This window comes from Ixodes scapularis, unplaced genomic scaffold (assembly GCF_016920785.2).
Source record: "Ixodes scapularis isolate PalLabHiFi unplaced genomic scaffold, ASM1692078v2 PGA_scaffold5__190_contigs__length_132052651, whole genome shotgun sequence".
NCBI lineage: Eukaryota > Metazoa > Arthropoda > Arachnida > Ixodida > Ixodidae > Ixodes > Ixodes scapularis.
The window spans coordinates 17850764-17867049 of NW_024609880.1; the positions used below are offsets into that span (position 1 = coordinate 17850764).

General features: G+C 44.1%; 1 protein-coding gene across 1 annotated transcript; it reads left to right on the forward strand.

Annotated features, from left to right (window-relative positions):
• Positions 1-1431: 1431 nt before the first annotated feature.
• Positions 1432-2151, forward strand: LOC120846444. The gene has a single exon (XM_040218207.1). The coding sequence runs from the start codon at positions 1432-1434 to the stop codon at positions 2149-2151; it is 720 nt and encodes a 239-aa protein (XP_040074141.1).
• Positions 2152-16286: the final 14135 nt, after the last annotated feature.

The window sequence follows — 16286 nt, forward strand, 5'->3', positions numbered from 1 at the left end:
CAGGTTGAGTGCAAACTAAAAACTAGTCAAAAAGTTGTTGCAGGGAATAAGGGGAAGAAATAAATGAACATACTTGTAGTGCTTTGTTCGAAAACGTGATTTTGTACTGTTGGCTATTTTATGCATGTTGGACTGTCTACTAGCAAATTACTAACATATTGCTAGATGCAATAAATGTATTATATCATCACCATCAGTAATATTATTCTTATTATTGTTGTTGAAAGTTGATTGTATAGACAGTTCAAAAACTCCTATATTGGCGAGGAACGCCTTCAGTAAGACGACGCTGCGTATAGTGATTTCCGTCACTGGTTGAGAGCAATCCTATCGAAACTTCGTTGTTTTGAAAGGACCAACATTTTGATTGCCATTACAACAGAGACAAATCAGTCAACCGTTTTCTCGAAGTTTATGGTAGTCTGGATTAAGATATATGCGTTCGGCCAAGAGGCAGGGAAGGCAGTGGTAATTTCCCAGGATGTGGAGATGTTTTGTTCGACTATTGCTGTTAAGGCAGTAAGTGGACTCAAGCTGCAAGCAGAATTCTCCTCATGGCATTGATCGCCACGATCCCAAAAACAGTCCTCCGAAAATACTCGTGCCCAATTTACGAGCCATATTTGATTATCGTCGGAAAGATTTTATCTCTGTGACTACGCCAAAACTTCGATACTTCTGAATACGCCATCGAGTTGGGTGAAGAAGAGAATAAAACGAAAAGACAGCTTTTATTTTTAGGTTTAAATGTCACAAAGTTTCTTGGTTAGTGCCGTTGTTAGCGAGCTTACCTAGGTCACACACGTACAAGTAGACTTGTTTAAGATGAGAAATTTAGCCACACAACATTGTTGTACGCGTCTTCAATATTTGAGACTTGTAACAAAAAAACAAAAACCCCAGTATTGTGATTTGTAATTAAATGTTCGACCATTTTGCTGAACTGAGAGGTAATTTAAATGGGACGACTACTGTACGGCTTGTTTTCATTTCCGTTAACATACCATGGTTATAGTTGCGAAGATTGTTTGACTTGGCAGCGCCAGCGGCAACGGGAGCAGTTCGACTGAGCACTGTTTCTCACCATCATACAAAAATCGCCCCTCGCCCCCGGCTGTCCTGGGATCTACGGATCATCGTTGTCATCGGCAGCGGTGACTGGGTTCCTGCCACTATCAACGACACCTCCCCGCCCCCGTGTGACACGAGGCGATACCACCGCCAGGGAAGAGCGCCTACTTAAGGGCCGGCGACCAACATCTCGTCACTTGGCAGCGTCAGCGGCAACGGGAGCAGTTCGACTGAGCACACTTTCTTGCCATCATACAGGTCTCACCACTTTTGTTTTGTTAAAAACATTCCTGAGTGTTTCCTGCTGTCGCTGCCAATTCTGCCAATTTTGTCTTGGTCGTGCCTACTGCGGTTGAAAAGATGCGCGATGAGTTAAGGAAAGATTTTCGGAAGGACATTGCAGCCATGTGCAGCTCACTAGAGCGGGATTTCCGGAAAGAAAACCGAGAATTACAGTCAAGCATTAACTTCTGCAGCAAGCAGTACGATGATATGACTACCGAGTGCACAGCGCTGAAAGAAGAAAACAAGACGCTGAAAGCTGAGAATGCTGAACTGTCCTCCCAGTGTGATTCGCTGAAAAAACTACTGTCTGACATGGAGCGGCGTTTAACTGATCTTGAGAAGTACTCCCGGAACAAAAACATTGACATTAAGGGACTTCAGGTAGAGCAGAACGAGCATCTTCCTGACATGCTACAAAAAATAAATGAGATAATTAATGAGCCTATCACTCAAGAAGATGTTGACGTCTGCCACCGTGTTCCGACGAGGAACTTGACATGCCCGACAGTGGTTGTCCAATTTCACAATCGCACAAAACGTGATGCTGTGCTTGCGAAAGTGAGAAAGACAAAGGTCACCACTAGACATCTGGGGCACAAAGAAAATGTACCAATCTACATAAACGAAAGCTTGTGCCCTACTCTCAGAAAACTGCTGGGAATGGCAGTGGCAAGAAGAAAGGAAAAGCTATGGAAATTTGTGTGGACAAAGAACGGCCGCATCTTTGCTAGGAAGGACGAGACTTCGCAGGTGGTTTGGGTGGCTTGCGTGGGTGACTTAGATAAAGTAATCTGAGACCCGAACTGCACCAGGTGTAACCTCATTGCAAAATTGTCATGCAATCTTCCCTTTTGACGCCCGCTTACGTGAGCGCTTTGTTCGCCAGAGACAAGAAGCACACTTCCTTTTTCCACCTAAACACTCAATCCCTGCGAAATAAAAATGATGACATAGCAGCCTTCCTTAGCATGCTAGATTTCACTTTCGACATCATTATGATAACTAAAACATGGTACCAAATCGATAAGCAAAGTAATTGAACTGCCGCAGCATAGCCCTTTCCTTCAAAATCACCAAGATAAAAGAGGAAGAGGGGTTAAGATAGCTATCAAAAAGTCTTTTGAATGTTCTGCTATCCCCGGTTTTTCAAGAGTTGATAGTGATTGCGAAATGCTATCCATGAAATGTGGTCAAAATGTGTTCTCTGTTGTCTATCGCCCCCCTCCCCCCCCCCCCCCCAAACGGAAACGTCTCTAGCATTTTATCTTTTCTTGATAAATATTTATTTTGGATTAGCGAAAACAAGCTTAATTTAATCCTTGGAGCCGACCTAAACATCGACTTTTTATCCCCATCTCTAGCAGAGCGTGAAATAAATAGAATACTAGAACGCAATGGCTTTTCAAACGTCATAAAAGAAGCAACACGCATACAGAGGGCATCAACGTCGATTGATGCATTCATTACAAACATGCATATCTCATCGTCTCTGCCAGGGGTAATATCTACTGAAATAAGCGATCATTTGCCAACTTTTCTTTTTGCCGACTGTCACACCGATATAGCACGACACAAACCTTGCTATGAAACATACCGAAGCATAAACGATAGTACGCTTCAACTTTTTAGAACCAGTCCCGAAGATGTGAATTGGAGTCATGTTTATCAGGACACTGATCCAGAAAACGCGTACAATGCTGGTATTACTACATTTACATCATTATATATTCAGTGTTTCCCATATAAAGCATACAAAATACCAAGAAAAGCTCGCAAGCCATGGATTACTATCTCGTCTGGAAACAAATAAACCAGATTTTGAATGGCAGAAAAGCCATAAATCATACTATTGAAATTATATCAAATAATGAAACAATATCTGAAAAATATAGCCGACTGCTTTAATGACTAATATGTGTCCTTAATTAAGAGCGACCATGATCCAGATTGTATGAAGTACTTGGGCTCGCGTAATTCCCACAGTGCTTATATGTTTCCAACGGACGCATATGAAATTATAAGTTACCTTTTGACTCTCCGCAACAGTAAATCACGTGATCCGCATAATCTACAAATTTACCCAATAAAACATGTAATAGATCTGGTCAGTCCTATCTTGGACATATATTTAACAGTTGCCTCGCGTAAGGAATTTTTCCAAAGAGCATGCAAATGGCCGAAGTAACTGTATTTCATAAAGGAGGAAGCAAAAATGATATATCCAACTATCGCCCAATATCAATTCTTCCATTTCTTTTTTTCAAAATGCCTAGAGAAGATAATTTACAAACAAATTCGCCTTTTTTGTGATAAATATAGCTTATTGACACCCTGCCAACACGGTGTTCGAAAGCGTCGTTCAACAGAGACTGCCCTTCTCACTCAAAAAGACCTAATTTTGGGATCTTTTGAAAACAGAGCAATTAGACTTGGTGTGTTTATAGATTTTTCAATAACGTTTGAATCCATAAATCATAAAACATTGCTTTTAAAATTTGATTCCTACGGTTTTCGTGGTTCATTTTTACAAATATTCAAATCATATCTAGATTTTCGCTGTCAGCAAGTAGTAATAAATAACGAATTATCAGAGCTCAAACCCATTTCTGCCGGTGTTCCTCAAGGTAGCACATTAGGACCTTTACTCTTTAATCTTTAAACCAACGACATTGCTTGCATTGATTCTAACCCAAGATTCGTTATTTACGCCGACGACACCAGTTTATTCTTTAGGGCCGCACAAGTGTCTGACCTCGAAGAATAAGCTTCCCATTGTTTGCGCTTGCTTCAAAACTGGGCCACTTCAAATTCATTAACCATAAACACAAGCAAATCTCATGCAGTACTCTTGAGACCCCAAAATAAGTATCCTTATGTTCCCACTCTCGACCTTAAGCTTGGCTAAGAATCCATTCAAATCGTTTCAGTGGTAAAGAACCTAGGAGTATTATTTGAAGACCATCTCACACGGAATCAGCATATTGATATGACCGTCGAAAAAATCTCCAAGATTGTAGGTGTACTATCTAAATTACGTTATTTTATGCCTCAATGTATTCAGAAATTTTTGTACAACTCATTATTTTTCTTTGTAATTTCTTATTGTTTTTGTATGGTTTGCGGGACAACGACTTTCTCCAACATAAACAAACTGCATGTAATCCAAAAGCGAAACATTTGAATCATAGCAAACATACCATATGATGCCCATACAAAGTCTGTTTTTGAAACACACAAAATACTTCTAATACCTCAATTATTTAACAATATTTTACTAAAACGGTACAATATGAGCGTTAGGCAACATAGCATGGCAATTTTAAATTTTTCACATCTAGAACGTAAGGTACACACACACGATATACGTTCCACTTGTCACTGGATTATTCCACAAACACGTACAAATTACGGTCGTCATATGCTTCGTTTTAACTTACCTTCTTTATTAAATAATCTAACTGTTGATTAGCATTTGCAAGTCACAGTATGTTCTCTTTTTTTTTGTTGCTATACCGCTCTTACAGTGTTTTGTTCGCAACATTGAGACGCACCTCCAATGTGATTATCTATTTTTGTTATGACGTGCCCCTGTTGCAATGCTAAGTTTTTGTAGGAGGCGCAAACCTTTAGTCAAGCCTTTTATAGGCTTTTTGTCTGCGCCCCCAGTATCTGTGCAATGTTGAATAAAGATTTGATTGATTGATTGATTGATTTGATTTATTCAGTTTCTGAAAGTGATTAGAAAATATATGTGCTGGCACTTTTACTATTCACAAAGCATATCATTTTAGAAACAAATTTGGTGTCATGTCGAGACTTTGAGAGAAGTTCCATCTGAGACCGATCAATAAACTGCAAACACTCTTTTTGAAAATCTTAGAAGAAACTTGTTGAAGAGTGGTCATTGTAGTGCAAGAATCTAAAAACCTCACGGATGTGAATCCCGAAAATTCGAGGCAAAACATCCGTTAAAACTTGTTTCTGTCGTCTTACTTTCATTAGTAAGGAAACATTGGCCAAATAAAATTCTTGAGCTACATACGTTGGCGAAATGTGGCGTCGAAACTCCCGAGGTGATATTATTACGGAGTTGAAGGCTCGAATTATAGTAAGTAGCCCTCAGAGCGTTTATTTCAACTTTGTTTTCTACTACGAGTGGTTTTTAGGCAGCGGAAAGTTTGCCCGAGGGCGCCTCTGAGATAATATATCCTTTTTGAAAACCCCATCAGGCAACATTGACGGCCGCCGTTTCTTGGGCATAAAGCGCCTGGTCGGACCCGTGTTTTCACCGAACGCTGACGTCAGCGCTCGTGTCCAATAAAGGATTAAAGGATCTGCCTAACAATGATAGAATGATATAATTGGCGCAGCTGCTACGAGACGACTCACACTTTTGAAAAAGTCCTATTGTCTTACTCTACAAACCTTCCTATCCATCTGTGTTGTTTTTCGAGCAATCATACCAGGCATCCGAAAGGTGGTTGATGATTCCCTAGAAGAAGAACCGTGCAGTACCCCTAACCAGATAAAAATGAAAGTGCTTTTAAATCACGACCGAGGGGATCTGTAATTGTCTGCTCCTGCAAAACAAAAATCATACTAGTCTATAACCTCTATCTTAAATTACATGTTCCCTCCTCCTAGCGAGTGGCCCAAATCCTCAAACCGTACAAAGTGGAGGCGGGAACTCGCGTTCACTATCCTCTCCCATCTCATTTAACCTCATTTGCTTCTCATACTTCTTTCAAAGTTAAAATCATATTAATAAGAAAAATAACGTAGGCCGGGAAAGAGTGGATGACGTCGGTGACTACTTTTAATGCGGAGTTGGGAACTGATTTGCGTTTCCCGTAAGGTGGGATCAATGTATAGAAGATAGGAAAAAAAACGCAGGGGGCAAAAATGATACATAAAGGCGTTCGGGAACATTTCAATCTGCAAGACCTTTCGCGCCGATCCTTCTAAATCAGGGGATTATGTTACACCGGGTCACTGACTCCGGGGAGCGACGTTGCGCATACACTTTACTCCACTGATGGGACGAGAACAGAGGAAATCGATGAAAAAAGAAAGAAAAAGAAGAAGAAAAACAAGCTGGAACTTGTCGACTCAAAGCCATTGCTCTCTCTCTCTCACCTGAGCTCTCTTGCGGGGATCAGAAATGGCCGGAGAGCTCACGGGGAGAGAATGTCGTTAATTCCGGCAAATGACGCGGGACGGCGCTCCGCCTGTCGGCTTGATCGGATGAATCTTGACGAAAGAACCAAGGAAAATAAAAGACAAGCAGACAGGACCAGGAGTACAGTAGAGAACATAAAATAAATGTTGTCATTCACGTTTCTTCTTTTTTTTTTACCCCGATAGCTTTTATAGCAAGATTTGAGGCGTTTCCCCCGTGTGCTTTGTGTGCGCAGTGGCCCGCTAAATTTAGCGAGAAAATTTCTCTGCTAAAGGTAGAGGGGTAATCAAAGCGTCATGACATTGAACCGTCAGAATTTCACGTAACCATGTCTCGTGACATTAATTTTTCTGCTAAATTTATCGAAGGAATTTCTCCCCTATATTGGTCGTGAAAATGTATCTGCTAAAAGAAAACTGTCATTTAGTTTAACGCATACAGTTATTATAATGTACGCTAGAGGATCAACTAGCGCTAGTGTGCTGCGGCAAATTGAAGCAGACAGCAACCAGTCCGAAATTGACTTCCGGTAATGCATTTCTATGGGAAAGAGCCAGTGCATTTTCTCTCTGCGCTCGATTATAAGGGCAAATATCACGAATAATTCGTACGTACTAGGCAGATTGGATCATTTATCAGTCACGCAGACAAAACAATTGGTCACTTACAGCGTTTTTATTTTAAATTCGTGGCCTGCAAAACGGTGCTAAAACTGCTTCGTACGTGTATTTATGTGCACTGTCGGATACTGCTAGCGCGAACACAGCGTCGGCGCTTTCTAGCATTGGGGATATACGTGCCAAACGAACGAAGGACATCTGGAGAACCAAAAGAGACAGCAAGAACTTCGCAGTAACACTGGATAAGTAACTCCTTGTTCATGCAGATGATCAAAATAAGTTGAAAGCCACGTAATATAGTCCGATTTCCATTAAATAAGCACTGCTTTATTCTTTCTACTCATGTGCGAAGATGCTTATTCTGGGTTCAAAGCATCACCCGCACGCTCCAAATCTTCCCAAATAGGGAGAAGCCAGAGAACAGGTGCCCGATAAAAGCTGCCCGACATAGGATATAATAAAAAGACACACCTTGTGTGGCCAACGTACTTTATTTTTTTGTTCAAATGTTTTTTAACCGATCGTAAAGATGCACATGACGGAGTCATTTTCATATAATGACAGGACGGGCATATTAGCAATTTATAAGCACCACCGGAATGCTAGCGAAGCTTGAACACACTCTGCATTCCTTTCGATCGTTATTTTGCTTAGAACCGTCGCTCGTTTTTACATACCTGCCGTGGAACAGAGGTTTGGGCCTGAAATATAGCGATGTTTAACATCGTTCAGCGGTAAAGAAAAATGTTGTAACTAAAGCAATTACACTTTCACAATACCAATAAAGGTACATACTATTCGGTACGACACAAATAACAAAACTTATGCATGTTGTTTTCCGGCGAAGAGACAAAATGCACGAGCGTTTTCCCATAGGAATGCACAGGAGCACCGCAAATGTAGACTGGTTGCTGTCTGCTTCAATTTGCCTCCCGGAAGTCGCATAGACACTAGCGCCAGTTGAACCTCTAGCGTACATTATAATAGCTCTAATGTTTAACGTGACGCCATGGTGCTACGTGACGCCACAGTGTCACGTGATGCTATTGTGTTGCGTGACGTCACATTGTCAGGAAAGTAACATCCGCCATCTTTATGGGTATGTTAGTCCCCTTACTACAAACACGGAAGTGTAGGTCTGGGCAGCAGGGTGCAGCGTCTCGGCCATTGAGTTAATATGATGTACGCTTGAGCTGTAGTTGGCGGAAGTGTGCTATTACAAATCGAAGCAGATGGCAATCAGTCGAAACTTGACTTCGGGTAAGGCACTCCTAAGGTGAAAGGCGGTGCAATTGTTTTTCTCTGGGCTCGATGATAAGAGAAATTGTTGTGAATAAATCTAATGTAACCAATAGCGTGGAACGCTTTTCAGGCAGGTAAATGAAAATATTGACTGGTTACATTGTTTTTCTTTTAAACTCAAGGCATCAAACACAGTTCTAAAACAACTTCATACAATCAAATATGTCCCTGTTGGACATCATTAGGGTTAACACGGCTTTGGCGCTTCGCTGCAGGGCAAATTCACGTGCCAAACGAACGAAGGACATATGAGTAACCAAGAAAGAAGGCAATAACTACGCCGTAACACTGGATCGGTATTGGGCAGGAGATCGAACTATAGGGGGCGCTTTATCGAGGCATAACAAAGAAATTGAACCTCGTCAAGCACGGCCTGGACAGGAGCGCTTCGCTCTGACCAATGCCGGCCTTCGAATCGTCATCTTCGATATCGCTGATCAAAAACAAACAAGAAAATTCGGTTTGTTGCCCCCACAGCTGAAGCGTGCCGCTAGAGGCGTGACTGTTCGATCTCCTCCCCAATACATTCATGTGCGCGTAAACGACCAAACTAAAGTGAAGGTCAAATCATTTTTGTCTGCTTTGCAATAATATAAGTGTCGCTTTATCTCGGTTTATGTCCAATGATATCTTTCTCTTGTTTTCAACACGTCATCCACCGGCCCGAATTATTTTAATATAGGGAGAAACCAACAAACAGTCGTCCGATAAAAGCCGCCTGGCATAGAAAATATTAAAGAGAGACGCGTTTCATAGTCGACGCTCATCATTCATGGCGTTTTTGGGTGTTTTGACCACTCGTAAAGACGCACGACGGGTCATTTTCATAAAATGAAACGGCTTAAAGATTAATTTATCAGTATATTGGCAATATATTAGTGTCCTCGGAATACTGACAAAGTTTGAACACAATCTACGATTCTTTCGACTATTATTTCGCCTAAATTCCTTGCTTGTTTTCAGACGCCTGCTGTAAAACAAAGTAAAAAAATATATAATATTAGCTGGCGCGAAAAACAAGGACTGGTCGAACACCGGACAGAAAGAGCGGTTTTCCTGTCAAGAGTCCTTCTTGTCCTTGTATTTCACGCTAAATGTTTTTTTAGATTTTTACACAACCAGACAATCACTTAACTTATATTGTAGATGACAGGTTTGGTCCTTAAATATGGTAGGTACAACATCACTCACTGATAATGAAAAACGGCAGCTAAAGCAAATACACTTTCACAAAATAAGAAAGTTGCGTACTATTTAGCAAGACACAAATATAAAAAGGGGATGCATGTTAAAATCCGGCAAAAAAAAATGCATGCGCGCTTTCCCCATTGGAATGCACAGGAGCACCGCAAAAAATGACTGGCAGTTGATTGCTTCAATTCGCATTCCTGAAGTCACGCAGAGACTAGCGCTTGCCGAGTCTCAAGCTTACATACTATAAGAACTTTTCCTGGCAGCACACAGCATTGCGCTAATATTGGCGTCGGATCGAAAAATCGGTCGAATATCATTTTGATACTGCCGATATTGGCGCTGGATCTTAAAGATTGTGCCAGTGTTACTGTGATGTGGCCGATGTCACCGGAACATCACTTGGGTCGGCCAGCGCCACGCCGATATACAGTATCTAGCGCCGTTTTCCGGTAATTTGTCGGGTCTGAACCGGCTATATCGCCCTTTATTAGGAATTCTTGACCGTTTCTAAAACGATACCAATAATTTGCCGTGTCCGAACTCGCTATATCTACTGGTATTACGAACTCTTGACCGTTTCTAAAACGATACTGAATCGGTCTATAGCGCCGGCCAATCGCGACGGCCGCCGCTGTTGCCTCGGGCCGCGCCGAGGGCGCGCCGGGCAATCAGTGGCTGGAACTGCGTATTTCCGTACAAACGAACCGAAGAAAAGCTCTTTGTGAAGTAACTTTCATTGGAGATGAGTACAAAACAGGGGGGGGGGGGGGGGGCGCCTGATGTTTTCTAAAATCTTTAGTTTACAAGGTTTTTGCGGCACAATTAATATTGTTTCTATACAACCATGTCTGAGCGGTGGTTTGAGGTAGCGCGTCCCGACCTAGGCGCATCCTAGCTTCGGCAATATTTCGCAGCGCGTCCGCTTGGTCTACGAGGATGGCACCCTTAGAGTTTCTTCCACCCGATATGTTTGGGCTCCCAAATGGCCGATAAAAGCCAAAATAGAAGTCACGTGCAATTCCTCGAGTGGCTGGTGCGGGAGAAATGGCGGCGTTGCGATCGCTATTAGCTCGGTTCTCGAGTATGGATCGGTGCCACTTTTTCAGAGCAGGCTCTGGGGAGTTTCTTCACTGAGTGGTTCTAGTAACATTGGTTTGGCCCCAAGTCCGCTGACTCCGCAGCGGCCGCGGCCATGTTAAGCGATATTCGCCCATCTCTGCCCAGTACTCGAATGATATCGCCGATTCTGGCCCATTTTTAGAACGATCGTTTAACGATATTCGCCCAATAATGGGCCCTGGTGCATAACCTGAAACTGGCCCAATATTGTTAACGATATTCCCCCTGACGCTGGCCCAGCGTCGGCGTGCTGCTTGATTTATAGTCTCGCTATTCATCGCAGTTTATTTGCGGAACACTGGAAAGAGCCAGATTTTTTTCCATATATGAAGGGAGCAGGTGATTTGAACGGGATCGTTGCTCCTCGGCTTCCGATGTAAAAAAAAAAAAAAACACAAAATATGTATTTAACGCCACGGGTGCGCTTTTCGTACTTGAATCGTACATGCATATTGCAGGACACGTATGTGAAATTATCAAATATTGGGAAAAGTACTTCTGTTGAATCTACGATTCGACAGCGAAATGCTACGCAGACTGCTCCGAACGTCCTCAGGATGTCATCAAATAGGCAAAACCTCCTAAGTGCACACGGAACGTGCTGAAAACGTTCATAGGAAAACGTATATAATGGGATCCTAAGAAAGTCCGTGATACCATTTATCATGAATCTTAGGTTTCCCTTCGACCTCGCTCTCGAAGGAGATAGAAGCACGCGCACATACAAACAGATACGCGTAAACAGGCGTAGACGGGCGTATGAAAGCATTCGCGGAAAAATTAAGCCTAATCAAGTTCTAAAAATAAAATATATCGTGAAAAAACAGGGCCTGACTTTTAGGTGTTTACATTGGACGTCGCTGCCTACATCGGGACGTGACCACTGTAGCCATTACTCGGTGGGGCTAGCTACCGCCCGTGGCCGAGGGTTTATCCACTGCATCCATTCACTCGTCAAGCTTCTGCGAGCTTAGCCCCCCCAGCTCGGAGCACGTAGAGCGAAAGGTCCGTTGCGGAACCCAGGATCCAGGGTTCAATCCCCACCCCTGCCCTTTTCGATGTTGATGAGCATCGTACCGGCGTGCGGTCGTGTATGACTATACTGCGGGATGGACGTTAAAGACCCCAGGCTAGCGGTTGTACTGCACTGGCTAAATTTCTCATCTACAGCTGGGATATTCGTCGCCCGTTGAGGTAGACCAGGGTCGCTAAACTCGTCAACACAAATATTCTTTTTGTTATGACATAATGGGGGCAGCAGCCGAAAGATTGCAGCGAAGTTTTTTTTCTCGCAAACCCGCATATCTTCGTGGCGTATTCCATTGAAAGGGCGAAAAATCCCTATTACTCCCTAGGCTCCAAGCTAGAGCAGCACGAGAAAGCACGCGGAGACGAACGTAGTTCATACGTATGTCACGATAAAGATTATCAGCTGCGACCTCGATGGCCTCTAAAAAGAACAGCGGAGGCTTTAATAATTGCATTCTAAAATAACACCGTCAAAGTTGATAGTCTGATATCGTTCTTATTTCCACTGATAAAGCAGAATTTACTAAGAAAACGTCCCTGTCGTTCCTTTGATTTATCTCGGCCTTTTGGATTTGATCAAAGTGTAGCCTGACGTGGCTAGGTCGCATCCAGCCGAGTAGCATTGTCCACTTTCGGACGGATTTCGCTTCCGGGCAGTTGTCCCCCATTAGCGGGATAAAATCATTTTATGATAGAGTGTCAAAACTAGCCCAACTGGGATTAATTCTACGTTCATCAACAGAAATAAGAGTATTGTCTGTTTGTCAGTATTGAGGGTGATGTTTCGAGAACGCGAAGACATCAAGCTTTCCATTGTACACGACCAAACTTTTCACCGTCGACTCGAACACGCATTATCAAATTTGTCGTTCACAACTCATAATCCTGACCCTGACGTCAAAGTTATGAGCTATAGAAGGACGCCACGGAACGCGCCTGCACGCAACGAGCCCTGGCACGAGCCTCTCGCTTGAAAATCTGCCATGGCCGCTCGTGAGTTCATGGAACGCGCCCCGTTTTAATTCCAGAATTTCAAGAACCACTAGAGAGTTTTAGTAGATCGTTCCGATACCTCCGATAGCCCCGATAACGATACTATGCATGCGCAAGGGAGGCGGTGGCGGAGTATCGGGATATCGTTATCGGAGTCATGGGAACGATCTACTAAAACTCTCTATTGACTCCATAAGTGTGACGTCACGGGTCCAAACAAACCGTTGCTAGGGCCGTTGTCATGGACAAACACATGTGGCTAGGTTTCACTACGAAAACCCGACCGGTCAAAAATCGGGAGTAGGATTTAAACTTCTAACAATCACAGATATAGAAAGCTTGAATGTCATATGTGTTTCGACAGAAGTGTGCCGGTAATCGCCTGTTTCTGAAATATTCACGACTGCAACTTCCGGTCGTCACGATGCCTGCGGCAGACGACGAATGCAAGAAGTATGCCGTCTGCCACACGCCGCCCGGCCAAGCCGGCGCCGTCGTTTGGATCATGCGAATAAAGACGGTATTCTGATATTGCATTTGTTTGAAATATAATGAGTTTCAGACACTTATAATAATTCATAGTGGGGTGCGAGGCAAAATAAGGTTTATCGAAATTCCGGGCGTCGATTGAGATGATCGTCTGCTTAAAAGATCTCAGTGCACCCGTGAGAAAAGCACTTCAAGCGATCGGTTGAGATCCTAAATTTTGTTTACGGACTCGCGCTATGCGAGGGTGCGTTGTACCTGGTTGTAACCATCGCTGCAATGGTTACTATCAAACCGCGATAGACATGCCCTGACAACCCCAATAATAATAATTAACGAGTTACCCCGATGGTGTACGATTTGTTTCTCATGCTGACCTGCAATAAGCCGGTAATGCACTTCAGGTCGTCTTCGTAACTGATCTGCTTGACGTGGTTTGATTTTACGGCATTTTCACCGCCCTAAACTAAGCTGGGTTCTTCAAAGAAAAAGAGAAACGCGCATTGCGGAGGCTTCTACGGCCATGGCGATGGACTTGTTTTTGTCGCTTGTTTACCGACGCAATTCAATGAAGACGCCCGCTACAACAGAGGCCAGCAAATCTATCGCGTCGTCTGCTGCCAAAGCAAAGCGGAGTGTAATACTTCAGAAATGGTTTTCATTGTTGCAATACGAAACTGAGACGACAAGAACATCTTCATAATTAGATATCAAGAAGTTAGGTTACTTACAAAAATTATTTACTTACTTGTAAGCAAAAATCTAGCCTCGTGTAGAGTCTCCATGTATTAGTCCATAGCAACGTCCCTAGCAACGGTTCGTTTGGACCCGGATGCCTTATTGTGACGTCATCACTTACAGGGTCAATTATTGCGAAAATTGCACGCTGCGCTGTTCCGATCGTCATCGCTCAATTGGAACGCCTCTGAGCAGGGTCGTCGAAACAGGAGAACGGGGGGGGGGGGGGGGGGGCGATCCACCCCCCCCCCCCCCTCAGTGGCGTCAAAAGAGGGGGCAAGGGGCATAAGTGTATAAGGGGGGGGGGGGAATCGCCTTGCCCCGGACTATAGCATTTCAGAGAGTTATAATAAAAAAAAATTGACAGACGTTTACAGTTCTCTGTAATGTCGAATTAAAGCGCAGCTCCTGAGGAGGGGGAGGGGAGGGTACGGAGGGACGGGTATGCCCTACCATTCCCTCCTCCTATCCTGCTCCCCCTTCCCCATCTAGTGGGGAAACTTAATTGGTGCTTAGGTCGCGTGACATTAATCTCCGCGCTAAATTTAGTGGAAATACGTCCCATAATGCAACGCGCGCGCGGTTACACCGACGGCGACGCCGCTCAACCTCGAAGCGGGCGCATAAGATTTCCGCTGTAAAAATTGGGGGGAAGGAATTACCCCCTTCTTCACTACAATCCCCCCACCCTTTCTCCCTCCCGAAGAATTTCTACGGCCCTTCCTGACTCCTGCTTGTGAGTGTGTGTGTTGGTCACACCTTCTTTTTCCCCTTTCCCCGGATTTTTCTCGCCATCACCCCTCGCCCGCTCATCTCTCAGACATTACCGACGTCTCTATACACAACGCCTGTGGTTAACACCGGTGGCGTTGTTGACAGTGGCGGAAGATGAGCTCTAAAACCGCGTATATCGCGCACGGCTCCTCAATATCACAAAGTTCAATCTTCGCCTCGATTACGAAGCGAAGATTTTGGCCTAAAATAACTCCTTCCCAAAGTTGTGAAACGTCACTTTGTCGTAACCAATAACTTCCACAAACGACGATCTTGCGACGAGAAAGTTCAGAGTATTTACAATTTGCCTAGGTAAAATCTACGAATCATTGACTCTATCGCGGCGTAGGGATGTAGGGACACTCGGGCGCGACGTCATCAGTGCAGCCGTTAAATCGGCTGGCCCCACGGTGTTGCTCGCGCGCGCTCCGATGAAGCTCGCTCTCCTCTGTTTCACCTTATGATGTACCGCAGGAAAGGCTACAGCGCGAGCTCCTTGCTCTAGGGTACATCTCGGCGGCACAAGCTCTCGTGACTTAGGGGCAGGTGCCGACGCTATCAGTTCGCGCTTCTAGCCTTCGTTGCGGTAGAACATAAGGTGAAACGGAGTATACAACTTTGTGGCTAACATTCTCGCTGTAATTCGAGCACCGAGAGAGCTTAGATGATTGACATCTCATGCTGCGTGACGCCAAGGTCACGAGAGTCCAAGCAGCACGCTTTGCGAACTTCGGCTCCAACTTTGCGTTTGACGAGTTTAGCGACCCAAGCTTTAGGCGGTATCAACATACACACAGCCAAATTTCTTATATAAATCGTAAATGACAACTAAGAATATGTAACAGCACGGATGCTAATTATACTAACATTGCTTGGTTATGGGCTGGTTGATTATACATTGTGATGGTTTGCTGCGCCACGTAGTTGCAAGCAAAACGCACTTGATGAAGATGTAAACTAAAGCAGAGAATAGACGAAAAACAACATGCAGGAATGGCGTAGTCTAAAAACTGCGTAATTTCTTTCTCACCTTTCTCCCCCCACACCGCCACACAGCCACAATATGTTCTTTTTATTTATTTATTTATTTATTTTCAAAATAGGGTGCACGTGGAGCGAAAGCTCGCGCTGCAGAACCCAGAACCGTGGATTCAATACCCACCCCACGGTGGAAGAAATACATTTAGGTGGTGACTCTGGCCGCTCGTCCCGCGGGGAGCGAGCGACCAGATAATGTTCGGAGCTAGCCTCGAACAAGGAGTATACTCTGTTTCACCTTATGATGTACCGCAGAAAAGGCAAAAGCGCGAGCTCCTTGCTCAGGGGCACGTCCCGGCAGCGCAAGCTCTCGTGACTTAAGAGCAGCTGCCAACGCTATGAGCTCGCGCTTCTAGCCTTCGCTGCAGTACAACATAAGATGAAACGAAGTGTAGTTGTTCCGCGCCGGCCGCGGAGGTCGCTGAGGTGTGAGCACCGTGGGTTTGAGGTTTCTCCTC

What these genes read in the sequence shown, in the direction of transcription:
- LOC120846444 (XM_040218207.1), top strand. Translation starts at nt 1,432, where the DNA reads ATGCGCGATGAGTTAAGGAAAGATTTTCGGAAGGACATTGCAGCCATG.